The following is a 27,865-nucleotide window of genomic DNA, read 5'->3' as shown; positions in this document are numbered from 1 at the left end:
AGAGAGGGAGGACTAAGAGCTATAAGTGCTGTGTGTATGTGTGTATATATGTTTTATGTCAGTGAGTGTATGTGTATCTACTCTTTCTATATGTTCCAACCATTGTGTGTGTAAGTATGTGTGTACATATGTGTATCTTTGTGTGTGTCAGTAATGTCTGTGTCAGTAGCGTCTGTGACTGTTTGTTTGTGTATGTCAGTGGTGCCTCAAAGATGTTCTGCAGCGGCTTCTATCAATGCTGGGCTCTTATAAAAGAACCCACCACTAAAATAAAATGCTTTTCAGCATATATTGTCTCTTGTTGTCAAATTGCCTCTCATTCCAATAATCTGGTGATTGACAGATCTGTTTATAAAGATGTTCTGCAGTATATGATATTGGTTGTAATTCACTAGTTTATATTACACTTGGGAAATAATTTCACTGTGTACAGTCTATTCATGGGGTATACTTCTGTACTAGTGTAAATAAGCCATGCTATGTGATTTCAGATCGGAAGTTTTTATTCAATTCTCCCAAATGTTTGCACAAAACACTGCAACGGTGGAAATTGTTGAGCACATATAGATTTGCATAGTTTTATATGCACCTAGTGGGGGAGAAGTGTGGTGGCTTACAGGGGGCCCAGGCACATTTTTTTCACAGGGGCCCTATGGAGTCTGCGTCTGCCCCTTGATACACATATTAACTTATTACTGTATATTAACTTTCATTTGGTCATCTGTGACTGCTATGTGCTAAAAAAACTACTTTATGCTGCAGTTAAATGCCAAAAAGGCATGGTCCAAGCAGATGAAGGCTGTAGGGGGAAAAGGAGGCAAGTTTCAACAGTATTTACATAGATAATCTTTTTACGTTTAACTGTTAGATGAGATAAGAATACCCCTTTAGGCCATTTTGCCATGATTTTGGAGGTATATTTGGGTTCTTCTTTCATTTAAAAGGCCCTTTTAAACCCGACCTTTCCGTCTGGTACTTGTCAGCTAGTTTGGGTAAAAAAAACGGTGTCAGTTCGCTCTGGAGCTCCACCAGGATTGGAGAACTGCTTAGCCTAGGAGCAGACAAGCCACATTCCCCATAACTCACAAGCCTCAGCGGTCTGTCAGCAGTCTCTTGGCTTCCTTTACAGAATAGGTGCACAAAGATCACACATTTTAATTCTTGGTTCAGTCATTTCATCAGGCAGGGCAAAGTAAGGCCACAATGTAAATCTACATATATTGAATAGAACAGTATTGTAAAAAAAAACAGGGTACAAGGAAACTGGACCATGATTAGATTAGGTGTTCCTACAGTATAAAGCCTAGAGTCACCTTTGAAGATAATGGAAGTTAAATAGCAGAGAAAGAATATTATCAAAACTGTCCCTAAACACCTATAATCAACGAGAATCTCTGGGTTTTCAGACCTGTTCTGAAGTCTGTGAAAAAAGATCACACAAATTACAAGATATTCCTTCCAGCATATTTGAATAATGTAATTTGAGCAATTTCCTAATATATTCTTAAAAGTTCACAAAACCTTTTACTGGCTACTGCGATTTAATAAAATGCGTACTAGATGATGACTGCCAGCTTAGATATCATCTCTCGAGCACTATGCCATGTACTTTACCATGTAGGGATTTGATTGCCCGCTGAAGAACATTCCACATACCTCACCTAAATTGGAAGCTTCCAGAAAGAACACAGCTATCTAGATATTCAGCACGGTTCTAGCAGCAGGTACAATCTGATGCTGCTAAGATAATTTATGCAGGATAATTTAAAATGTGCATTGCCTCTATGTGGAGGGATAATTACCAGGCTGGGAATATAAAAAAAATAAAGGATAAAAAAGGAAAAAAGGAGATTCCTCGGTAATTTGCACTAATTATCTATGACTTTATTTCCGTAAGAATTCTCAAAGTCAATTTCTCAATCCTTTATAAAACAGAATAATTAAATACATTACTTATATTAGATAAACTTAAAATAGCCTAAAAGTGTAGGCTAATATCCAAGAGTGAAAAATCTTCTTGTTTAGCCCTTAGGGCTGCGGGCAAAGATCTAAAGGCTGTATTACATGGCAAGATTTTGAGGAGGAACCAAGCACCAACCTGTAAGGTCAGTGCTCACTTCCTCCTTGTTCCCCACTTACTGCCTGTGCTATTACACGCATAGACAGCGAGTAGGGAGGAGTGGGAGGGGAGAAACGGAGGGAGGGCTGCCCAGACGATCCTTAATTGTCTGGGTTGCCCTTTGCAGTCAGTGGCTCCTATGCTGCCACCACTCCTATTAATGGAGCGACGTGCAGCATGATCAGCCGACATTGGGCTGTAATCACGGAATTTGGTGTAATAGGGCCCTAAGGGTTCTATACAAGTACAGTATATGATCTGCTTCCTGGTGGTCTAGGACATTAAGAGGTTAGTGTCAGCATTCTGTGGATTTAGAGCAATTGAAAGTTAACCCCTTTTCGATGCCCCAAATTTGGATTTGGAGTTCTATGATGGCTTATTTTTTGGCCATTCTTTTTTTCACCATATAATATTTTACAAAGCCACAAAAAATATTTGTGGTATGTTCACACATGGAGTTTTATTGCATTTATGCACTGAAGGACGGCTGGACAGCAATGAAATTATTGATTACTGCAATGAAATGATGCAGTTGCGAGAGGTAATGAAGCAGCAGTGCAAAGAAATGATCAATTACAGCAATTAAAGGGGTACTCCGGCGGGGGGGGGGGCACTTTTTTGATGGGACCGGGGAGGGGGTGGCTGAGGAAAAAGATGTCCACTCGCGGCGCTCTGGTCCCCGGCCGCTTTCTGGTGTCTGACGCCGCCCGAAAGGCTACGTCTCAGGTCCGCTCAGCCACTCAGTGAAGGAGGCGGGATCCGTGTCAAGTCCGCTCAGATCCCGCCTCCTTCACTGAATGGCTGAGCGGACCTGAGACGTAGCATCTCGGGCGGCATCAGACACCAGGAAGCGGCCGGGTACCGGGCACCGGAGCGCCGCAATACGGGACCCGCCGCTGGAACCGAGGAGGTGAGTGGACGTCTTTTTCCTCAGCCACCCCCGCCCCGGTCCCATCAAAAAAGTGCCCCCCCCCGTAGGAGTACCCCTTTAACCCTTTAAGGACATGGCCCATTTTCGTTTTTACGTTTTCGGTTTTTCCTCCTTGTGTTTAAAAGGTCATAGCACTTGCATTTTTCCACCTAGAAACCCACATGACCCCTTATTTTTTGCGTCACTAATTGTACTTTGCAATTACAGGCTGAATTTTTGCATAAAGTACACTGCGAAACCAGAAAAAAATTCAAAGTGTGGTGAAATTGGAAAAAAAAAACGCATTTCTTTTATTTGGGGGAAATGTGTTTTTACGCCATTCGCCCTGGGGTAAAACTGACTTGTTATGCATGTTCCTCAAGTCGTTACGATTAAAACGATATGTAACATGTATAACTTATATTGTATCTGATGGCCTGTAAAAAATTCAAACCGTTGTTAACCAATATACGTTCCTTAAAATCGCTCCATTCCCAGGCTTATAGCGCTTTTATCCTTTGGTCTATGGGGCTGTGCGAGGTGTCATTTTTTGCGCCATGATGTGATCTTTCTATCGGTACCTTGATTGCGCATATACGACTTTTTGATCGCTTTATATTACATTGGATTTGATGCGACCAAAAATGCGCAATTTTGCACTTTGGGATTTTTTTGCGCTGACGCCGTTTACCGTACGAGATCAGGAATGTGATTAATTAATAGTTCGGGCGATTACGCACGCGGCGATAGCAAACATGTTTATTTATTTATTTATTTGTTTACTTTTATTTAAAACCTGGGAAAAGGGGGGTGATTCAGACTTTTATTAGGGGAGGGGGCTTTTTACTATTAACAACACTTTTTTTTTTTTTTTTTTTACACATATACTAGAAGCCCCCCTGGGGGACTTCTAGTATATACACTTGGATCTCTCATTGAGATCTCTGCAGCATAGATATGCTGCAGAGATCCATGAGATCGGCACTCGTTTGCTTTCGGCTGCTGCAGCCGAAAACGGACGAGTGCCGAGCCGAGGACGGCGCCATCTTGGACGCGTCCCCGGCCGGCATCAGTAACGGAGATCGCTCCTCCGGGACAAGGTCCCGGAGGAGCGATCTCCCCCACTAGACACCAGGGAAACGTTGCCTCCGGTAATAGCAGCGGTCCCGGGCTACTCGCGGCACCCGGGATCGCGGCACTTCAAAGCGGGGCCGCCGCGCGGCCCCGCTTTGAAGTGCAAGTGAGGACATATGACGTACCAGTACGTCATATGTCCTTAAGAGGTTAAATGATGCATTCACATAGCATTTTCTTTTCATTACTGCATGTGTGCTCCGCAGGGCAAGACAGAAAAAAAAAGAAAAAAAAAAAAAGACAATCACAGGATAATAGAATAGAATATCCGCAGAATAGCAGAACAACACTTTGAATGCAAGAATCCAACAATGCACAGGCATGGAGGAACAGGTGGAGCGAATTTAAAAAGGTGCAGGAAACTCTGGATTTGCTGATGGCAGCAGCAGATGGAGACATGCTGGCCCTTTATATCCAGAGCAGGTGGCTTTAAAATATTGCAAAAAAAGGTAACAATGTCGATGTACAATGTAATAAAAAGCGTTTATTTCATCATTGGCAGCAAAACAAGCAAGTCATGTTTTAACCACAGATTATTTTTTTTTAAAGTTTGAAAAAAACTATGTTGTTGAAACATTGCATGTTTGTTTTGCTGCCATGATGGAATAAACACTTTTAGCACATCAAACAATGCCTCCTGGATGTTGTTACCTTTTTTGCTCCTTCGGAATTGTTTTTTTGTCTCTGAGGGCCTTTGATAGTGGTTAATCTTTCCTCAAATTTGCATTGTTGCATTCAATTCCTCAAATTTGCATTGCCACACTCAATTTTCTTTGATTCATGAAACCTCTCTCAAATTCTTTACTTCAGTTAAAAGCCCTTTAGACAAAAACAGCCTTTGGCTCGTCGTTATGTACTGATCCAAGTCTAAAAGCCCTATGGGCTATTTCTTTTTCCAAGTTCAGTTTTTTGTTTTTGACCTTCTTGATTCAGCAGTTTGTTGAAAATCTGGGTTAATACTGGCACAATTTCCAGTCTGAAACTGCCTCTGGCAAACACCTGATATGAAGATTGTTCATTCTTGACCTATTTTCTAGGTCATCAAGTAGTAGTTTGAACAAATTTCTTCTTTTTGAGTGTTGCGTTATCTGAGAACAGGAATTCTCCAGTGTATGTACTCTTGCAGAGATTTGATGTCAACTCTTAATTCAGAAATGACCTCTTTTACTGAGCGAAAATTCATTGAATAGGTTTCTTATGCAATCCATAGAGGGTAATTCCTTCATATAGTCTTTTAAATCATGTATATAATCACTTGTGTTGCTATCTGATCAATTGTTTGCAAGTGTATTTTTTGTCTTTTTTTAATTTAATTATTGTTCTAAGCTCTTGAGTGCTACTGAATAACAGTATTATATTAGGTTTCTCAGGACATTGTTGTTCTTATGAGTGTTTGCACCTTATGACCTGTCTCTTATCTGTACTTTTCTGTGATCTCACCATCTTGCACCTGTTGTAACAACACATGAAGTGTTGAGAAAGGGTTAAATTCTGTGACTTTATCTTTTCTTGCTTGTTTTATATGGTCACTCCATATACTGAATAGCAAATCATTGGCCTGCATACAATCTGGGACTGGAGTCATGGCAGCAACAGCTTTTTTGTTTATTTTTTTTTTTAATTTTTTAAAAATCTTTTATACACTGTTAGGCTACAATCACACATTCTTTGTTCTGTCTGCAATTGCGGTCAGAACATAGGATCAATGCTATTCAATGGCCCCGTTCACACATCCGTACGCGTGTACGAGGCTGCAATTCGTGCAGCAAAAGAAAAGGACATGTTGTAATGTGGCCTGTACTTTTGCGGCCCGGATCACTATGATAATGAAGTTGGAATGCAGTGCTCCATGAAGCACGGAGCACTACAGATGCACATCTGTAGTGCGGGCCACAGTCGCGGGCTGCACTACGGGTGTGTGAATAAAGCCTTAATGTTTGTGAAGAAAGAACATTGCTGTGAGATGGGTATTAGTACCTGTAATTGTACCTATTGGTCATTCGTTGTTTACTTGTTTGCAAGTGCAGGCAATGAGATATGGTATACTGCAGCATAATAAGATCATGCTTTTTCTCAGAAGTCTTCTTCATTCTTGATGGCTGTAATAACAGTTTTTAAACACCTGCACTCCTTGAGTTGCTATCTCTTTCCTGTAGGATCTGTTTTCTACAGATTTACATCTGAATGGAAAGGAGCTGTGCTATCTTAGAGTGTTCTATTAGGGGTGGCAGAATGTTTTAATTAGATAGGAGCAGGGCCATATTTACCATTAGGCACCCGTGGTCTCGTGCCTAGGGCAGTATTTTGCAGGGGGCAGCACAAGGGAGCAGGGGGAAAGAAACAACTTTTTTTTTTTCCGTCTTGCACCTCCTGATCAGACTTGCCAGTAAATCTGGTGTCTTTTCGAAGGGGGGGGGGGAGGGGATATGGGTCAGGTCTGGAATGGCGGTGTTATCCAGTCACAGTATGGCGGTATTGTTCAGGTGTGGTATGGTTTTGTTAAATAGGCCTATTGGTTACCGCATGAGGGTTTGGTTTTGGCTGCATGTGGTGACGTACAGTAAATGTGGGAACGCAGCTTAAGACTAATCAGGTATCAATATGATGTTCAGAAAGTAGAAAATCACGATGCTATTTGGTGGGTGAAGATGGTGCTTCTTCAGGTGTAGTGCCTAGGGCAGAAACAGCTGGTAATACTGCCCTGGATAGGAGCAGGGATGACAAAGCAACAAAAAAGTTTAGCTAGGTTAAAAAGAATGAGAGAATCAACATCAATTAAGTATACTGTCCAACATATATTAACCCCTGTAGCGTGAGTCCAGTACTCACAAGGCGGTGGCTTACATGATGTTGGAGATATAACTGAGCTTGCACCCAGCCTTGGTTGTTGGCATTGGGACAGATCCCAAAGCCAGATTGGAGTTTTATTTGGTATTCTTGTGTTTTGTGAGCACTAACCAAAATAACCGAATAATAAAAGTTACGTTTTAATATTAACTCCCCAATCCTACTTACATTTACTAGGTTAGAAAGGAGTCATATGATATTGGCACTAGAATCAAGCAATAGATGAACCAGCTGCATGAACAGATTAAAAGCTTTCTTTGTAATCCCACAAAGGGTTATTCAGCTGAATTTATCCTTTTAGGGTACAAACCCACACACCGTATAAACAGCAGATACGCAACAAATACGCAGCAAATACGCAGCAGATTTGTTGGTACAGATTTGATGCTGTGTTCAGTTATTTAGATATAATCTGCTGCGTTTTTGCTGCGTATTTGCTGCGTATCGCAGCAGTAAATACGCTGCTTATACGGTGTGTGGGTTTGTACCCTTAATATGTTGCTGCCCTGGCGCAGAACATAACGAACAGGCTATTCTTACCTTTTCAGGCTCCCCCAGCGTCCTCCTACATCATCTTTGGGGCTGAATAATCTCGCCTCCATTTTTCAGACTGGCTCGTTTTGGCATTAACAGCCTGCTCAGCCAATCACTGGCAGCTCTGCTGTCCCAGATCAGTTAGTGACTGATCGGGCTGTCACTACTAAGATGAGTTCTTCGCTGAAATGGAAACGGGATCGTTCAGCCAGAAACTGACGATGACACACCAGGAGCGTGTAAGGGTAAGAATAGCCTGTTTGTTACGTTCTGCTACAGGGCAGTAACATATCACAAATTTCAGTGGAATACTGAGGTGGCTATTTCAGGAAGTGGAAAAAAATAAAACTCTGCAGTAATACACATCGCTATTCTAAAACTTACCCATGCAAAAACAACAACTGTCCAGTGCAATTTTTAATGTATTTTTAGGGAATGCATTTTAGGCCCTTGATCATTTCCTACTTACCACAGCTTACTTTACCTGTTATCTTTCACTATCCTGCACAGTGAGTAGTCCATCACACACAGCTCCAGACTTCTCACTAATAAACAGTGCTATGGGATCTAATTTCCTTAATTTTGTTTCTCTGCTGACTCCACTAATTTATCCTTCTGTATTATTTGTGCATCATATGCTTCCTGTAAGTATTTCTATAACTGTATACATACAGAAAAGTAGTACTATACCTAGATCAATTCTATCGCTCCCTCTCTTTATCTCACTCTCTTTATGAGATACATACAGTATTTCTATAAATTTCTGTGCAGTTTTATTTTCTTTCCCTTCACATATACAGGCTTATGAACATGCATAAATTAAGTACCAATGCACCAAGATATTAACTGAAGTCGGATTAAGCATTGAGCCTGGGATTGAAGAACACAGCTGCATGCTTCTTCTGGCAATTTCTAGTGATCAGTAGGGGTTACAGCATCAGCACCCTGACCAATGAAATCTTTTGATACGTCTTTGTGACTTTTTAAAAGGTACAATATTACTTTAAGGTTATTTACACCAATCCCTCTTATCCATGTTCTTTCCTATTCCTTGTTCCTTAACTTTGTCAACTATACTAAATACTGTAAGTTTGCAGTATCAAAAAGATGCAAGAAAATGGGAGCGTAAAGCTTCCTGACACTTTTATGGATATTGTTATCCACTTTGCCCTAAAGGCTTCTGACATCATATTGTTACCTATGATACATGGGATTCTGTTCTCCTAGCTGAACTTCTAAAATAATGGCAGGTGCTCTATATGCCAAGTATGCAGTGTTACAGTTTAGATAATGTGTAATATTATAATGTGTTTTACCTGTTCGTTCACTTGCCTACTATTGATCATTGGGCTATGTTCACACAACGTCAAAAATAGAGAAAAAATGTCAGTTTAACTGACTGCAATGGCAATGCATTAAAGTCAATGGAAAGACGGACGTCCAATGCACAAAATGTATTGAATAAGGGACATTTTTACCGCAGTTGTAAAAATAATGAACATGATCCTTATTTTCAGATGTTTTTTATTGGTTGTTCACACACAGATTTTCTTTTGTCACCGTTTCTCAGTTTTTACTATTAAATTCAATGGACTTTTCAATTCAGCCACACCCAAAGTCCAATTAGTATCCCAAACTAGAATAATGTGCAAACACCAGTCACTGAACTAAGGGGAGGCCAGGCTGCTAAATGACGTCCGTTATTTTAGACTCAAAATGATGGATGTCATTTTAAACGAGGCTGAAAAAACATTGTGTGAACATAACCTTACAGTGACCATAAAATGTCTGGAGCAGATCTTACTGGGCATTAACAGAGTAATTTAAGAATATACCCCCCATCCCCCAAAATAAATAAAAATAAATAAAAAATTAAAATAATAAGGAATGGGGGAGTGGATAAGGAATTAGGAATAAAAACAGTATGTGAAGAAAAACTGAACTTTGTTTAAATGACTAAACACCTCACATTCTAATTCTAATTTTTAGCTTTAAAAGTAATAAAATAAAGAATTTAGAAAACATCAGTGAATGGGAACAACCTGTAGAGGGCAGTAATGTAACATCAATATCATTAGCTGTCATCTAAAAACAAAATGTTTCCAGTATAAGCCACCAGCTTACTGTATAAGCATTGTTAAATAAGCATACACCTGCATTTGTTAACATAGGAACAATGCTTTAATATTCTAATGTCAAAACTTAAACAGAGTTAAACTTAAACCCACGTAAGTTTTTAGTGATTAGATGATGCTGCACCTTTCTTGTGTACTACTTGGTCTTGCTTTGTGAAAATACTTATTATATTTAAGAAAATTGTGTTTCAAAATCTATATAACATTCAGATAAATAACCAATAATATTGATAACTAGTTCCATGTTAAAGAATATATGTCACAAGAGAACCTCTTTCATTTGCATGAAATCTTTACCATGGTGTGAAGGGAACTGAGCTCCCCACCGCCTGTTGTAATGCATATGATATGCAGGAGACTTAGGTTGTCCCATGGAAACAATCCCTCTTCTTTTCAGTCTCAGTCTGGTTTCTCTATTCCCTGGGGATCAGCTGTTATTTCGGCAATATTACATGGTAGCTGTTTAAGCAAATGACTAACAATGCATGGATGGATCAGGTTTACCAGAGCAACCCTCTATGGCAGTTATGGCAGTTAATTGCTGTTTGTAAATTAAAAATTGCAAAAACAGCTGTTTTTCCATAGACTTTAATGCGGCACATTATTAGACAAGAAAAGAGCCGATTTCTAGATTTTATTCTATTGTGTGACCCCAGCCCAAAAGAAACTATATCAACTTGTTTTTTACTAGTTAAGGTCATGTTTATACAACATATATTTCACATAAATCACGGTCGTTGTTGCACAACGGCCATGATTTATGCAAAACATATGTTGCATTTGAATGAATGGAATCCCAGCCGGAGCGTATACACATGGTATATGCTCCGACCGTGATTCCATCTGGCCACATGAAAAACTGACATGTCAGTCTTCTGTGGCCGCTATTCACTGAAAAGCGGCCGCAGAGAACATGTCAGTTCACACAATGGAGCGTGCAGCTACAGCCGCACGCTCCATTGTGTGCAGCGGGGAATTCGGATGCGCATTCAAATCATCAGAAATGAAGATCATCCGGACGGTACTGCAGTACCAGCTGGGATGATCTTTAGATCCAGCCGGGTCACAGAACAGTGGGTGTTGTGGGAACATGGCCTAAGGCCAGAAAGAAAGTAAAGTTATTTTAATAGAATTGCATGAACATAAAATCTACCTATATCTTATAGAAAGTTAAAAAAGATTGAATAAACAATGACTTCATTCATAAATCCATTAATATATGAGTAAATTTTTCTGTACACTGTGAACTTAAATCTGCAAAGAGTTACATTAAGTTCTATATCCTTAACCCCTTAACGACCGCGGGCGTATATTTACGCCCTGCGGTCGGTAAGGACGTTCAGAGCGGGGCCGCGCGGCGGCCGCGCTCTGAACCGCGGCGGTCCCGGGTGCCGCTTGTAGCCCGGGACCGCAGGTATTAGCGGGCACGGTCCGATCGCAGTGCCCGCTAATACAGTAATCGGATGCAGCTGTCAAAGTTGACAGCTGCATCCGATTACCGTTTGCAGCGTCATCCCTGGTGTCTAGTGGGGAGAACGATCTCCGTTTCTGAAGCCGGCCGGGGACCGCTCCAAGATGGCGCCGTCCCCGTCTCGGCACTCGTTTACTTCCGGCTGCAGCAGCCGGAAGTAAACGAGTGCCTATCTCATGGATCTCTGCAGCATATCTATGCTGCAGAGATCTCTATGAGAGATCAAAGCACTTATACTAGAAGTCCCCCAGGGGGGCTTCTAGTATAAGTGTAAAAGTAAAAAAAAAAGTGTCATTATTAATAAAAAGCCCCCTCCCCTAATAAAAGTCTGAATCACCCCCCTTTTCCCAGGTTATTAATAAAAGTAAATAAATAAATAAACATGTGTGCTATCACCGCGTCCGTAATCGCCCGAACTATTAATTAATCACATTCCTGATCTCGTACGGTAAACTGCGTAAGCGCTAAAAAATCCCAAAGTACAAAATTGCGCATTTTTGGTCGCATCAAATCCAGAAAAATGTTAATAAAAAGCGATCAAAAAGTCGTATATGCGCAATCAAGGTACCGATAGAAAGAACATGTCATGGCGCAAAAAATGACACCTGACACAGCCCCATAGACCAAAGGATAAAAGCGCTATAAGCCTGGGAATGGAGCGATTTTAAGGAACGTATATTTGTAAACAATGGTTTTAATTTTTTACAGGCCATCAGATACAAGAAAAGTTATACATGTTACATATCGTTTTAATCGTAACGACTTGTGGAACATATATAACAAGTCAGTTTTACCCCAGGGCGAACGGTGTAAAAACACATATCCACTAAAAACACAAAATGTGTTTTTTTTTTCAATTTCACCACACATTGAATTTTTTCCTGCTTTTGCAGTGTACTTTATGCAAAAATTTAGCTTGTCATTGCAAAGTACAATTAGTGGCGCAAAAAATAAGGGCTTATGTGGGTTTCTAGGTGAAAAAATGCAACTGCTATGGCCTTTTATGCACAAGGAGGAAAAAACAAAATCGCAAAAATCAAAATTGCCCCGGTCCTTAAAGGGTTAAAGGGGTTGGCCACTTCTTAAACACAATAACCCATTCAGACCTATTCTGAAAGAGGTTATTACATATCCCTATGGTGCCTTGAGGCATTACGCCTATCTTGCCCTTCTGGCAAGGTGCTCCAGCCATACATTACATAGTGGGCGTCCACACTGTACTCCGCCTCCATCCCCCGTAAGTCAGTCCATGGAGGGGCATGTGATCATCAGCCCGTCCACTGCCTCCCAACATCCAGTGTGCACTGCATTCGGCGCCTGCGCAGTGCTCTCCCATCCCCCTGTGTTCAAATATCCTTGCATGTCTACTACAAAGCACAACAGAACGGGAGAGCACTGCCTCTCAGCCATTCTGTTGCGGTATTTAGTTTATGTGCCATAATCCTATGACATAGGGGGAAGGGAGAGCACTGTGCTCTTTGCTCCTGTTCTTCTCCCCCGCTCTACTGCCATCACCCCCGGCCACCACCGCGGCCGAGTCCACCCCCTGCTTAGTCCGGGGGAGCACTGTGCAGGCGTCGATCGCACAGTGCTCTCTCCTCCTGGTCTCCCCCCCTGCTCTCATTAGCACTTTCCCTAATTGCCGTTCTGCTGCTGTCACCCCCGGCCCCGAGCACCACCGCATCCAGGACTGGGGCGCCGTGGAGGTGCTCGGGCCGGGGGTGACAGCAGCAGAATGGCAATTAGGGAAAGTGCTAATGAGAGCGGGGGAAATCAGGAGGAGAGAGCACTGTGCGATCGGTGCCGGCACAGTGCTCTCCCGGACTAAGCAGGGTGCGGACAGGGACGCTGTGGTGACCGGGGCCGGGGACGGCAGTAGAGCGAGGGAGACCAGGAGGAGAGAGCACTGTGCAATCGGCGCCTGCACAGTGCTCTCCCGGACTAAGCAGGGGGTGGACTCGGACGCGGTGGTGGCCGGGGGTGACGGCAGTAGAGCGGGGGAGAAGAACAGGAGCAGAGAGCACAGTGCTCTCCCGTCCCCCTATGTCATGGGATTATGGCACATAAACTAAATACCGCAACAGAATGGCTGAGAGGCAGTGCTCTCCCGTTCTGTTGTGCTTTGTAGTAGACATGCAAGGATACTTGAACACAGGGGGAAGGGAGAGCACTGCGCAGGCGCCGAATGCTGTGCGCACTGGATGCTGGGAGGCAGTGGACAGGCTGATGATCACATGCCCCTCCATGGACTGACTTCCGTGGGGACGGAGGCGGAGCACAATGTGGACGCCCACTATGTATTGTATGGCTGGAGCACCTTCCCAGAAGGGCAAGATAGGCGTAATCCCTCAAGGAGAGGCTGTGACGAAGCACGCTGTGACGTGTGAAACAGCTGTTGCCTGTTGATGTTCACGCTGTATCACCTGTTGGCTGAATAAACAACATTGCTGCTAAATGAGAAGGGTGCCGTGGCTTTCTGATCTACACTAGTACCTATGTGAAAGATTCGTAATCCCTCAAGGCACCATAGGGATATGTAATAACCTCTTTCAGAATAGGTCTGAATGGGTTATTGTGTTGAAGAAGTGGCCAACCCCTTTAATTTATAGGTGTAACCACATCTGATTGGGAACTGTTCATTGGATATATCACACTTTAACCCCTTAAGGTCCAAGCCAATTTTCGTTTTTGCGCTTTTACTTTTTCCATTTTATGTTTAAAAGTCCATAGCGCTTGCATTTTTTCACCTAGAGACGTATATGAGCGCTTATTTTTTGCGAAACCAATTGTACTTTGCAATTACAGGCATAATTTTTCCATAAAATATGTTGTGAAACCGGAAAAAAATCATTTGCGCTGTCAAATTAAAAAAAAAAAACGAATTTGTTTTGATTTCGGGGAGTTTTGCATTTACGCCGTTCGCCCTATGGTAAAACTGACTTGTTATGCATGTTCCTCAAGTCGTTACGATTACTATGATATATAACATGTATAACTTATATTGCATTTGATGGCCTGTAAAAAATTCAAACCATTGTTAACAAATATATGTCACTTAAAATCGCTCCATTCCCAGGCTTATAGCGCTTTTATCCTTTGGTCTATGGGGCTGTGTGAGGTGTCAGTTTTTGCGCCATGATGCGTTCTTTCTACCGGTACCTTGAGTGCGAATATATATGACTTTTTGATCGCTTTTTATTACATTTTTTCTGGATTTGATGCGACCAAAAATGCGCAATTTTGCACTTTGGGATTTTTTTGCGCTTACGCCGTTTACCGTGCGAGATCAGGAATGTGATTAATTAATAGTTCGGGCGATTACGCGATACGGCGATACTAAATATGTTTATTTATTTATTTATTTATTAATTTATATTTATAAAATGGGAAAAGGGGGGTGATTTGGACTTTTATTAGGGGAGGGGATTTTTTATTAATAAAAACACTTGTTTACTTTTTTTTTTACATGGACTAGAAGCCCCCCTGGGGGGCTTGTATATACACAGCAATGATCTCTCATAGAGATCAATGCTGTGTATATACACAGCAAAGATCCATGAGATCGGTCATAGATTGCTATGGCCTGCTGCAGGCCATAGCAATCTACTGCCGAGCCGGGATCAGCGTCATTCCGACGCTGAGGCCCGACACGGGCAGAAGAACGGATCTCCCGGGGGAGATCCGACCCACTAGACACCAGGGATGTGATGTCTGAAGCCCTTCAATGCAGCTGTCAGGTTTGACAGCTGCATTGAAGTGCTTAATTAGCCGGCGCAGCAACGGGACCCGCGCCAGCTAACAGAGGCACTGCCCGGCTGCACGTGTCAGCCGGGATCAGCGCCGTTCAGAGCGGGGTCCCGGCGGGACCCCGCTCTGAACACCCCCCGCGGCGCCATGACGTATTAGATACGCCATGGGTCTCTAAGGGGTTAAAGCTATTCCCTTTATACTCCAGTTCTGAGTTGAAACTTGCAACTTTACTATATCAATTTACCCTTTCTGAAGCTAATTCTTTGATATAATTGAAGTTTTATTCCACAATACATCTCTAGTCCATACATACAATAGCTTGAGGCCTTTTCTTGAACACTATTCTGAAGATAAAGTGTTGCATACAAAATTGTTACCTTCCATCATTCTTTATTTAAACAAAAAATCTTCAGTGAAGTGGTAGTAGCTTAAAAGCACTACTATGCGGTTTTCATTATAATCATCTGCAATGATTTAGCTATAGAATATATAACAACATACTGTACTATGTTATACTGTGTAAACAATGGAAGATTTCTTATATCAGAATAGCATACAGACTGCATTGCACAAATTATTTTTATGGCACTGTTCTCCACAGGTGTTATCATCGGAGATTAAACCTGTCTACAGCCTAGGAGACGTCAGGAGAGATAAACAGAGAAGAATCTTCCATCTATCGTATAATATAGCTGTCTAGACTGTACCACCCAAACACAGCATGTACTATACGGTACAGTTATAGCAGGTGCCAGCCTAATCAATGACACCTGCTACCTCAGCCGGAAACATATTGGCATCTTGTCATCGCGTGGTACCAAGCTCCCAGGATTTAGAGCCAGCTGCTAGAAAACACTAAAAGGCAATGGATTAAAAAAAAACTGTTGCCTTTCAATATTACTTTGTAGTGGTTTCTAACATATGTTGCTGTATGATTCTTTTTAAGGATACAATTTAACTAAAGGTTTAGTTTTCTACAAGCAAAATATTTATCTACCTCCAGTATTTATAGTTCTAGTATAGTTGCTAATTGGGTCTTATAAGATTAAACTGTTTTTCTGACTACCATCTAATACCTCTGTGCAGTCCAATAGGTAATTTCTTCTTATAGAGTCTGCCTCAGGCAGACTATATGAAAGGGGTGTCAAACTCAATTACACACGTGGCCAAAATTAAAAAATTGGACAAAGTTGTGGGCCAACCTTGGTAATTATTGAAGCATGAATTTGGCGGTCTTGGCACTGTCAGAGCAGCATGCGGTGTTCCTGGCGCTGTCAGTAGTGTGCGTCTCCCAGCGCTGTGCACTATGATAAATTACATGATAAATTGCTATGATATGATTAAACCTCAACACATGTAATAGCCAACCCCCCTTTAAATATTGCCAACCCAACTAAAATTGCCCCACATATTAGCCAGCCCTCCCAATAGTGCCCAAATAGTGACCCCTCCAAGTGTCCCATATAGTATCCAGCCCTCCCCAATAGTATCCTATATAGTAGTGGTTCAGGGAAGAAAAAGAGTGCTGCACCTCACACCTATGGCTGATACTAGTGCCCCTAGGCTAAATAAAAAACACATCAGAATTTTGTGTATGAATTGATCAAGCCATACTGCCCCATGTACCTCGTGCCGGTATCTGATACACATGGGTCCCTACACTAAGTCCACACCGTGCCAGTCAGTGGCCACCAACCCCGCAGGCACGCACAGTCAGGGAACGGGGGCCATGGGACGGCCCTGCGACACCCATGCCACAGGACCAGACCAAAAAACACCACACCAGAACCCGGCCAGCACCGCCGGCGGAGAAGGTCGCCCCCAAACAGCACAAGTCTGGATGAGGTATTGCACTCACCATAGCTGCTACAGACAGAATGGGAAAAAACAGGAGGGATTAAAACCGGTGTGGAGTTAGCGTAGGGACCCGTGTGGACCAGAGGACCTGCGCGGTGGTACACGGGGCAATATGGCTTGATCAATTCATATACAGACACTCTGGTGTTTATTTTTAATATAGGCCTAGCGGCATTAGTATCAGCCATAGATGGGATGTGCAGCCGTTCCTTTCTCTCCAGTTTCCGTGTTTTACAGTTCTCCCTCTCTGAACAGCTCGCACTCCTTTATAAGACCCACATGACCAAAATTAGCAGGATATGCCTGTGCTCACATGTCTGGACCTTATGTCTTCCCCATTCTGTGAGAGCAGCAATGGTAAGTGCAATACCATATCCATACTTGTGTCGTTTGGGGGCAGCCTTCCCCGCGGGTGGTGCTGGCTGGATTTTGGTGGGGCTTTTTGGGTCTGGTCCTGTGACATTGGGGTTGCAGGGCCGTTCCATGGCCTCCCTTCCCTGCATGTGCACGCTTTGCGGGATTGGCGGTCGCTGACCCACACGGTGTGGAGTTAGCGTAGGGACCCGTGTGGACCAGAGGACCTGCGCGGTGGTACACGGGGCAATATGGCTTGATCAATTCATTTACAGACACTCTGGTGTTGATTTTTAATATAGGCCTAGCGGCATTAGTATCAGCCATAGATGGGATGTGCAGCCGTTCCTTTCTCTCCAGTTTCCGTATCCTATATAGTAGCCAGCCCTCCCCAATAGTCTCTTATATCACGTGTCAAACTCCGGCCCTCCAGCTGTTACAAAACTACAATTCCCATCATGCCTGGCCTGGCATGATGGGATTTGTAGTTTTGCAACAGCTGGGGGGCCTGAGTGTCATGAATGAGCCTGGGATAAACTCCGTGCGCCCCTCAGCTCGTGCTGCGCGGCTGAGATGGCGCTGATATTCAGTGTTTTGTATGTCTTGTGCAGTAACCTGAACCCTGTCTGAACACTGGCCTATTTCTAGTTTTGTGTTCAGCCCCACCCGTCTGCTGTGTGCTCTGGCTATTAAGGAGTTACACTGCTGCCAGTTCTGATCCGCAGGTGATTCTGTTTGGAACCAGGAGCCTTGTCCAATAGGAGCTGGGAGTTTCCCCTTATTCCCTATAAGTGTTTGGCTGAGGCTCATTCTAGTGCCGGATATTGAGCTTGTCTCAGCCTGCTTCTGCCTCTGTTTAGCTCTGTGTGTATTCTGACTATTTTGCCTTGTATTCTGACTATCCCTGCTTGCTGCCTGCCCCTGACCATATTGCCTGTTTATTTATTTTGCTTTTTGGATTGTGTTTTTGTACTGCGCTGCCCGATTGTTGTGACCCGGACTGTCGACCATTCTTTATTGTGTTTTGTCTGTCTGTCTTGTCTTTGTGTCCCACTTAGCCAGTGCAGGGACTGCCGCCCAGTTGCTCGCCGCCATCTTAGGGCGGATTGTGGCAAGTAGGTAGAGGACAGTGGGTGGGGTTCAGCGTCAGGGCTCACTGTCTTGTATTGTCCTGCTTTCCCGTTCCTGACACTGAGTTTGGCATCCCTGTCTTATATAGTAGCCAGCCCTCCTACTTAGTCTTTTATATAGTAGCCAGCCCTCCTCCATAGTCTCTAATATAGTAGCCAGTCCTCTCTATAGTCTCCTATAAAGTAGCCAGACCTCCCCCATAGTCTCTTATATAGTAGCCAGCCCTCCCCCATAGTCTCTTATATAGTAGCCAGCCCTCCCCCATAGTCTCTTATATAGTAGCCAGCCCTCCCCCATAGTCTCTTATATTAGCTATCCCTCCTCCATAGTCTCTTATATAGTAGCCATCCCTCCCCCATAGTCTCTTATATAGTAGCAAGCCCTCCTCCATAATCTCTTATATAGTAGCCAGCCCTCCCCCAGAGTCTCTTGTATAGTGGCAAACCCTCCCCCATGGTCTCCTATATACAAGCCAGCCCTCCCCTATAGTCTCTTATATAGAATCAAGCCCTCCTCCATAGTCTCTTATATAGTAGCCAGTCCTCCCCATAGTCTATTGTATAGTAGCCAGCCTTCCCCCCATAGTCTCATATAGTAGCCAGTCTTCTCCATAGTCTCTTAAATAGTAGCTAGTCCTTCCCATAGTCTCTTATATAGTCAGTCAGCTCTCCCCAATAGACTTTTATAATAGCCAGCCCCTAGGACAGTTTTTAAAGGGAACCTGTCACCCATGGACGCCCTGCCAAACCCACCCTTCCCCTGGATACAGCCCCCCCATATTTACCCCATCCTGCAAATCCCGCTCCTGATGCCGGACCCGCCCGGAGATTAGGACACCAACTCATCTTTTCATGAAAGGGTGGGTTCGGAGGCCATCCCGGGGTGACAATTTGTTCTATTAGGTTAGTCTTTTCTGCAACCCCAGAGGCCGTGGGAGGCAACAAGCGCAGGATGTGTGTGATGAGATCCCTGCGCTGCAGCCGTCGGGACACCGTTCACATACTCCTAGGCCAGAGGCTAAAAACTGCCTGTGGCCTACAAGATTATAATATGGGCGGTCCTAGTGGCTGTATGGACCACCCATATTATAATCTAATGTGATGTTGGGCCAGATGTAATTCAAACTCTGAATTGCCTGGCGGGCCAAAAATAATGGCACTGCGGGCATGATTTTGCCCGTGGGCAAGTTTGACATCACTGTTCTATGAGGAGAGTGCTGGTAACACTGATGAATGCTATGCAATGGCATTGCATTGACCAGTGTAAACAATCTAATGATTGCCTGTAAAAGTCCACTATAGAGCGGAAAAAAATAAAAAAATATAGATATTTTAAAAAATATGACACAGCCCCTCCCCAAGTTTAAATCACCCCTTTACCATTTTACAAATAAAGGCTATGTTCACACTACGTAAACTTACGGTCGTAATTTTTCACGGCCGAGGATTTGCGTTCGCACATACGGTCGTATGTCCTATCGCACTTCTGACCGTAAGTGCTAGCAGTGAACATACGGACGTTGTTTAATGTGGATTCCTAGCATGATTTCAAGCGGGCTGACACAGGTCGTTTACTTTAAATATAGCGCCCAGCCCGAGAAACCACTCAGAATATATTTTATATCAAAATCAAGTTTATTTTGGCAGATATCAGATGTACGCTCGTGTCCGCCCACAAATAATGGTCTTGTTCATTTTTCACGGGGCCGTATAAAATCCGACCGTAAGTTCATACGTAGTGTGCACTTCCCGGCTGTAGTTCCATTGCATTACATTCATATCAGTGAACCTCAAACATACGTTCGTATTTTTGCGGTCGTAAATACAACCGTAAGTTTATGTAGTGTGAACAAAGCCAAAACATGTAAAAATAAATAAACATATTTGATATTGTAGAATGCACAATTGTTCAATCTATTAAGATTTAACAATAGTATTCCCGTAAAGCAAACAGTGTAAATGAAAACTAGAAAAAAGCACCAGGTTTGCTAATTATCTGTCACATTATCTTTTAGAAAAAATGTATAAAAAGCTATGAAAAGCTGTGAAAATTAGTGTGGTACTTAAAGCGTAACTGTCATGTTTTTTTTTATTGCAGAAATCTGTAGTCTAAGCGATTTTAAGAAACTCTGTAACAGGTTTTATCAGCCAAAAAAGCCTCTTTCTGTACTCAAGAAGCAATCTCCCAGCCTCCCTCCCTGACTTCTTATCTACTACTTCTTATTCAATGTGAACGATTTGCGAACGTTTGGCGAACGAGCAACGATACAAATAGGTCCAGGTCTTATAAAGCGATCAACGATTTCTCGTCCGGTGGAATAGGGCCTTAAGACTGCACTTTCAAGGTAGGGGGACCTGGCAGAGGGCCAGGGCCCAAGAGGACCACTGTAGGGAGCTTTCCAGCCTGCGTCCTTCCCCTACAACGTCCAACACAAAAGACTTATACACTTCCTCTACCCAGGTGACTTCCTTCCCTAGCATATCTTAGGTGCGCTGCGAGTGGGTGAAGAGTGCATTAGAAGAAGTAAAGTGAGAGATGATAGGATAGAAGAAGACATTCCCATATCACAGATCCATGTGACACACAAACAATAATCCTTCCCATACTTCAGCCGTGCAGCATCTGTATACATACATAATGACGACACCTAGTGGCGAAACTTTATCACTACTTTCATCACCACTGACTCAAAATAAGTGCAGGCTTTTACTAAGGGTGTAACCAATAGCAACACCCATGGTGGGACATCAACATGCACCTTTAATAATTGATGTGTAAATGATCAACTATGTTTTATCTCCCACACTTCACAGTAAACTATTTTTTTTTGTAAATTTTGTCCCATTAGAACTCCACTGGACCTTTTAAGTTATTTAGTTCTAATTTTTCCATAATTTTGTTTAAACATTCCTTCTAAGGATGAAATATACAAACATTAGAATGAAAAAATGCAATAGGTTTGTCTTGCAAAAACCTATTGCATTTTTTCATTAGAATTTTTGAGTACTTGTTTTTAAACATCCCTTCAGGGTACAAATATATATATATATATATATATATATATATATATATATATATATATATATATATATATATATAAATCATGCACCTGGGGGGGGTCCTAGTTAAATACTTGAATTTCCCATTTATTTCAGTGGGGTTTCTTGCTCGAGTCAAGTACTTGAGCATTGAAAAATGCTCAGCTTGATTAACGTGCACTTTAAGAAGAGATTGTTTTTGTAAGACAATAATGATAAAATATGAGGAAATAGTCTAACACTAAAACTTACTCTACTTACAAACAGAGATATATAGCTTCCGGTTTAAAGAGAAACTATAGCTATCGGAATATATCAGTAGGTTAGAGTCATCGATAGTTTTCCTTACATTTTTTGAAAAATGATAACTGTGCTTGCTACAGGGATATTATATCATGAAAGTAGGGCATACAATTGTGATATCCTCAATTAAAGCATTTTTGTTTAACAAAAGCTAACAGTGGTGGATATATCTCAACAAAAAAGTCAGTGTTTCAGTAACTTGCTATGTGGCCTTGAGCACACCACCAAACGCAACAGTGGCTTATGCATAGCGTTGATGTTTTCAACATCGTTGATAAGTCTATTCACACTGAGCAGAAATAATGGTTATCAGTGAACAGCTATGAGGCACCTTGGTTCCTCGTCCAGCGTAAAAGGACAGTGCTATGCATCAGCCACTGTTGTCACCAGATGAGCTTTTGGGGATGGTGGTGTTACAGTGTTGGCAGAGGTGTCTAATCAATACAGAACTGCCCTACACTTGTTAATTGGTACAGTGACAGCCCATACTACTTGAATACCTTCAGTAATCCAGTCATTGTGCCTCTGCCTGAACAACACAAGCCTAATCTCATCTGTGAATGACAATGTCCAGCTCATCAAGGTTGCACCATTAGGGAAAAGCTGCTGGAGACTAGGGTACCTTAAATGGAGGGACTGCACTTCCTCCAGACGTGAATCCAATAAAAAACCTATGGGAGTTGATGAGTTGATGTGTAGAGGCTCATAACTTTGTATCCCAGACCATCAATGACCCGAGGCCTACTCTTTTAAAAGAGTGGAAAGCCATGCTTTAGAAGGCTACAAGTTGACTTGTAAACAAACAGCATGAGATGTCGTTGTCAAGTTAATGTAACTGATGCTCAAGGGCACATGACAAGTTATTGAGACATTGACATTTTTTGGTGTATACAGTACCTACCACTTTTGTTGCCTTTGTTTGAAGGATATTATATCATTCTAGTGTGTCCTTTTACACTTTCCATAGCTATTTTTTGTGAGTAGTTTATTTACTTATTATTTATTTTAATGAGTGTCATAATTCACTCATAAATCTTCTGACAGTAGGCCTATTTCTAAAAGTTGCAGTTTAGGAGGGGATCCTTTACTATACAATTATAGCCAGGCAAACCAGTTATTGAAGATACAAGTAACATTTCAGATAATTCACATTCATTACTAATGACTTTTTAGGTTTTTAATTGTGTAAAATAAATATGGAAACATTACATTGTTGCTCTTATTTTAAACATCTTTTCTTCATTTGTCAGTGTATCTTTCTATCATATCTATAAATCACTTAATTTACCAAAAATTGCTTCTAATCCCAGAAAAAAAAGTCTTGGCCACTAGATGGCTCACCGCCCTGCAAGCTGCTGTCCACTTCCTGATGTTAGGGCTAGAAAGACGTAAAAAAAAAGCAGGTGAAAAAGCCTGGACTGTTTACATGCAATCTCGGGTTGCCTGCCTTTACCAGAGGGTCCTCTTATCTTGTACCAGTCAAAGAGTTCTGTGCAACAGTGGCTTGTGCCGCCTCCTGAATGTAAACCCCTCCTCCTTCATTTAGCTTGTCATCATCTTGAGCGGGAGCAGTTGACGGCTTAGACCAGGGCAGTTTTTTCCATGGAAATCTAACCTCACTCTAATCCTGTTGCTTTGACTGTTTCTGCTCATATAGTATCAATCTCCAGCACAATACTAGCCTATTTAGTCCAGTACTTTTTCATGACCTACTAGAGAAGAGTATGTGTTGTCCTGTGACTATCTAGAAAAGTAAAGGAAAAAAGTCTAGGTGTGAATACTTTCTGGGACTCAATAACAGCAGCCAGAGTCTGAAAGTTTAATTTAAGCAAACCATGCAGATTTTTAAAATTCTTTGGAAAGTACAGGTACACTTGAAGCAATAATTCATCTCCTCACAGGATAATCATTAGAAGAATAATGTTCATCTACTCACCTACATACAGAACATTGTCTCTGAGGTTGAAGGGCAGTGAACATTGCGATAACAGAATAATTACGTGGTGGTGCCTTAACAAATCTTCTGAACTTGTCACCATTCATACGAATGACAGATCGCCGAGAACTCCATTCCATCATCTGTTCAACTTTTTCACTTAAAAGGTTCTAAAGAAAAGAAAAGGAAAATGGTGTACTAGATGTTACAGAAGGATGAATTCCTGACCAGTGTTTGAAAACAAGCAATATTAGGCAGACTTAACATGTTGTTTTTTGATGAACCGGTATGTAACTTCATAAAATAAGGTTTTTGGTATTATAGTAATGTTTCATATTTTTTACACAAAGGAATCACATAAAGTATATTAGATAAGTGCACTACTTTCAAAACAATAAAAATAATAATAATAATAATAATAATAATAATAATAATGAAAAGCATACCCTTTATTGACTAGCACTGTTAAATAAAAAATCTAACACTATGATTCAGGGCCTAAGCAGTTTTAAAAAAGAACCTTAGAATAAAGTAAAGCAGCCAAGTACATGGAACTGTTTGTTTCTAATAATCATCGTATCCCTTAGACAATTACAGACATTTAGAGCCAGTCCTTGTCTATACATGTCATTAGTTTTGGTTACAAATCAATATCAATGGCATCAGCTAAAGATGGCTCATAAATCCATTTCTTAATGTCATCAAATGCTAGTTGTAGTGTAGCAGCAGGTTCAGCATTAACCTCTCAAGGATCAAAGCGAAGTCAAATATGCGTTATATAGCTCTGTTATATAGGGACATCGTTTTTAGTTTTAGTTTTTTTTAGTTATCTTTTTTGTAAAGCATGAAAAGGGAGAAAATATGTAACAATTTGTATACTCTGTGTTCTTTGTGAGTTTTTACAATGTGGCAGGAGCTAACAGCTTCTTTTTTTCCTCACCAGGATAATCAACTCAAGATGGAGTGAGCTGGATATCAGACCTGCTGTTTGCAAAATTGTTACTTAGTGATTGCCTTGATACATTGTCACTGTGATCACATGATCAAGGACCTCAGTGATTGTTTCCTGATTGTCTGCAGTTAGCAATAGCTCAGGCGAGAGCACTGCAGGACCTCACATGTACTTTAATCCTAAGCTGAAATATGACACAAGTTTATAGCCCGGAGTCATGTGAAGCAAATGCATGTTAGGAAGTCCGATATATATATATCCTTCACATTGCTAAGATTAGGGGATCTATCACAACTTCATGATGCCATAAAGAGGAGCAGCATATTTACAACAGAGAGTTCTGGGAATAGAGGATATAGAATAGTTGTTATATAGTAAAAGCTATATGTCATGCAAGGTATATGAATGGCCCTCTTTAACCCGTTTAACCCAATTTTTTTACTCCTCGCCTTCTGAAAGTCATAACTCTTTTTAACTGACTCCTACGAAGACTTTTTATTGTAGAACCTGTTGTACTTTGAAGTGACAATCTTTATTTTACTACAAAATGTATGGCGATAGTGAAAAAAATCCTGCTGGTCTTCTAAAAGCCATAACTAGAGATGAGCGGCTATTTCAAGAATTCGGCTCACCAAATGAGCCGAATTCTTGCAAACCAAATCTTAACAAACTGCGCTTAAACAATTAGACAATTATTAAGCTGTTTTGTAATACTTACTGTCTGTGCTCCCTCTGTGTCCTCTTCTAAGTCTCTGGTGTCTTCTGTTTGTCCGGTGTCCTCTTCTGTGCAGCTTCCAGAAAACTCAACCAATTACTGACTGAGATGGGAGAGCAGTAGAGATGAGCGAACCTTGAGCATGCTCGAGTCGATTCGAACCCAAACTTTCGGCATTTGATTAGCAGTGGCTGCTGAACTTGGATAAAGCCCTAAGGCTATGTGGAAATCATGGATATACAGCAGTAATTGGCTGTATACATGTTTTCCAGACAACCTTAGAGCTTTATCCAAGTTCAGCATCCCCAGCTAATCAAATACCGAACGTTCGCGTTCAGATCGACTCGAAGCCGGTTCGCTTATCTCTAGACAGCAGCAGTCCCGTCTGATTGGCTGAGTGGGAATGTCACTCAAGAGATGAGAGTGACAGCCCACTCAGCCAATCAGTGACTGACTGGGATGGTACAGTGCCACGGCCAGTGATTGGCTGAGCGAGGCTGGAGGTGTCTGAGGAGTTACAGCCTGCTCAGCCAATCACTAGCCACCACTGTCCTGTCTCAGTCAGTTACTAGCTGATAGGGCTGTAGGTGGTACAGAATAGGACACTGGAAACACAGAAGAGTCAGATGACATAAAAGAGGGGAGTGTGCACAGGTGACCATATCTTTTTTTAAACACATTTTTCAAAGTTTCCAAAGACTCACTTTGTCAACTGAGCAATTTTGCTGCTTTAGCTTCACTCTTCTCTAGCCATAACTACTGACCCATATGAATGACCAGTTGTTCTTTGACGTGACACTTTCTATTTTACGACAAAATGCTTTTTTGGGGTGAAATTGGACAAAAACAATTCTGCAACTTTTGTTGGCTTTCCCTTTTACGCAGTTCATTTTACGGTAAACATGACATGTTGTCTGTTTTCTGTGGTTCAGTGCGATTACAATTATACTAATGATAAAATTATTTGTATAACAATTGTTTTATTTGACTAATTATACACAAATTAAATAAAAAAATGATTTGCTTTATTCTGACCCATATGACGTTTTTAACTTTTCTATCTATAAAGGCTTATTTTTTGCACTTTGATTTGTAGATTTTATCTGTACCATTTTGATTTAGAAAATACTTTTACATTACCATTGCAGAAAAAAAATATTTTCTACACATATTAACTTCTAGGGGACATTTATAAGCAATGATTAGATTCCTTTTACTTTTAATGGCTATGTTTCCACTATGCAATAATATTGGCCGCTGTTCATTATTAGCAGCTGTCTATGTTACAAGAATGCTTCCTTCCCCGATATTATTACGCAGTGGGAACATAGTCAATTCTATACTATTGCACTGAATTGCTAAAATGGTAAGCCTAGCCAAGGCCTCCGGCTGCCAAAGTAATAATTATCAGCACCGCCTATGTGAATCCTTCAACAGCCTGAGAAAGAGGAGCAACACTTCAAAACTAGGGATGAGTGAACCTGCCGAGGTTCGGATTCGTATGAACCTGAACTATTGGCTTCTGATTCCCGCTGTCTGCCCGCTCCGTGGAGAGGGTGGATACAACCTTGAGGACCGCCTGGAAAACTGGGATACAGCCATAGCCATAGGCTGTATCCCAGTTTTCTAGGGGGTCCTCAGGCTGTATTCACCCTCTCCAGGGGAGCGGGCAGACAGCGGGAACCTGAAGCAGATAGTTCAGGTTCATACGAACCCGAACCTCGGCCGGTTTGCTCATCCCTTCTCAAAACCTGATGAAAGAAAAAAACAAACAAACAAAAAAACAGACATGATCCATTGCTCTGGCATTAAGAATGCTACCAGCAACTAGCTATGCAGTAAAAAAAACAGAAGAAGATGACATGGCATACCATCATAACATCTGTCCCTCAATTATCCCTTATACAGGCAGTGGAAAGAGGAAGCTCTCAATTCAGGTAGCCGTGTTTATTGATGTCCAGAGACATTTAATTCAATCTCATTTTAAATTACATATTGAACAATCTGTACACTGCATAGGTACAAAAAAAATTGGATTTTTTTTTACCACAGTAACATAATGGAACCTCAAACATACCAGGAGTTCTGGGTATCTTTATGTTTCATCTTGATCAGCTGACACTTCCCTTCTTCCACATGGAGAATTCTTTTAATTGGAGGATTCAGCCTGGTTTTTATATGTTCCATTTTATTTGAGAAATCAGTGTGTGTCTAAGATAATAGCCTCCCGTAAATGTCTTGTACAAATAAATTTATCTGACGTGTAAAAAATAATAAAAAATTAGACGTCATCTCCTTCAACCTTATTTTAAATTTCAATGGAAATATGGTGCAATAAAATGTAAGTTTATAGACAATTTTTAAAGGTATTCTGAGGTTTTTATGACTGTCAGTAATGTGAAATTTTCTTAGTCAATTCTATCAGTTTGTATTTTATTTGATCACATTGTTCAAGCCGCCTTCATTAAAGACATGCAGAGCAGCCAGATTGACACTCCACGTTAATTTCTAATTTCCACTTTTGCTATGCTTACAAAACTTTTGAGTTACTTCAGCAGATGGAGTGAATACTCCAAAGAGTCCTTGTGAATTTCCTGTAATTTTATCTCAACACAATTCTTAAAAACTATTCAAGTCAATCACTCCAGCTTGTTTACAAGACAAAAAGCAACAGGGTAA

At 41.5% G+C, this 27,865-nt stretch overlaps 1 protein-coding gene across 1 annotated transcript in view; it reads right to left on the bottom strand.

Moving 5' to 3' along the window:
- TUSC3 (tumor suppressor candidate 3) overlaps positions 1-27,865 on the bottom strand; it is a 206,907-nt gene that overhangs the window by 100,278 nt on the left and 78,764 nt on the right. The window contains exon 2 of the mRNA XM_069977660.1: positions 23,520-23,689. Coding sequence (XP_069833761.1) covers positions 23,520-23,689 — 170 coding nt within the window. The remainder of the gene's footprint in view (positions 1-23,519; positions 23,690-27,865) is intronic.

The sequence above is a fragment of the Dendropsophus ebraccatus genome, chromosome 7 (assembly GCF_027789765.1).
Source record: "Dendropsophus ebraccatus isolate aDenEbr1 chromosome 7, aDenEbr1.pat, whole genome shotgun sequence".
NCBI classification, from domain to species: Eukaryota; Metazoa; Chordata; class Amphibia; order Anura; family Hylidae; genus Dendropsophus; species Dendropsophus ebraccatus.
Note: the sequence above shows the minus strand (reverse complement) of the source record. Positions and strands in the feature narration are given on the sequence as shown.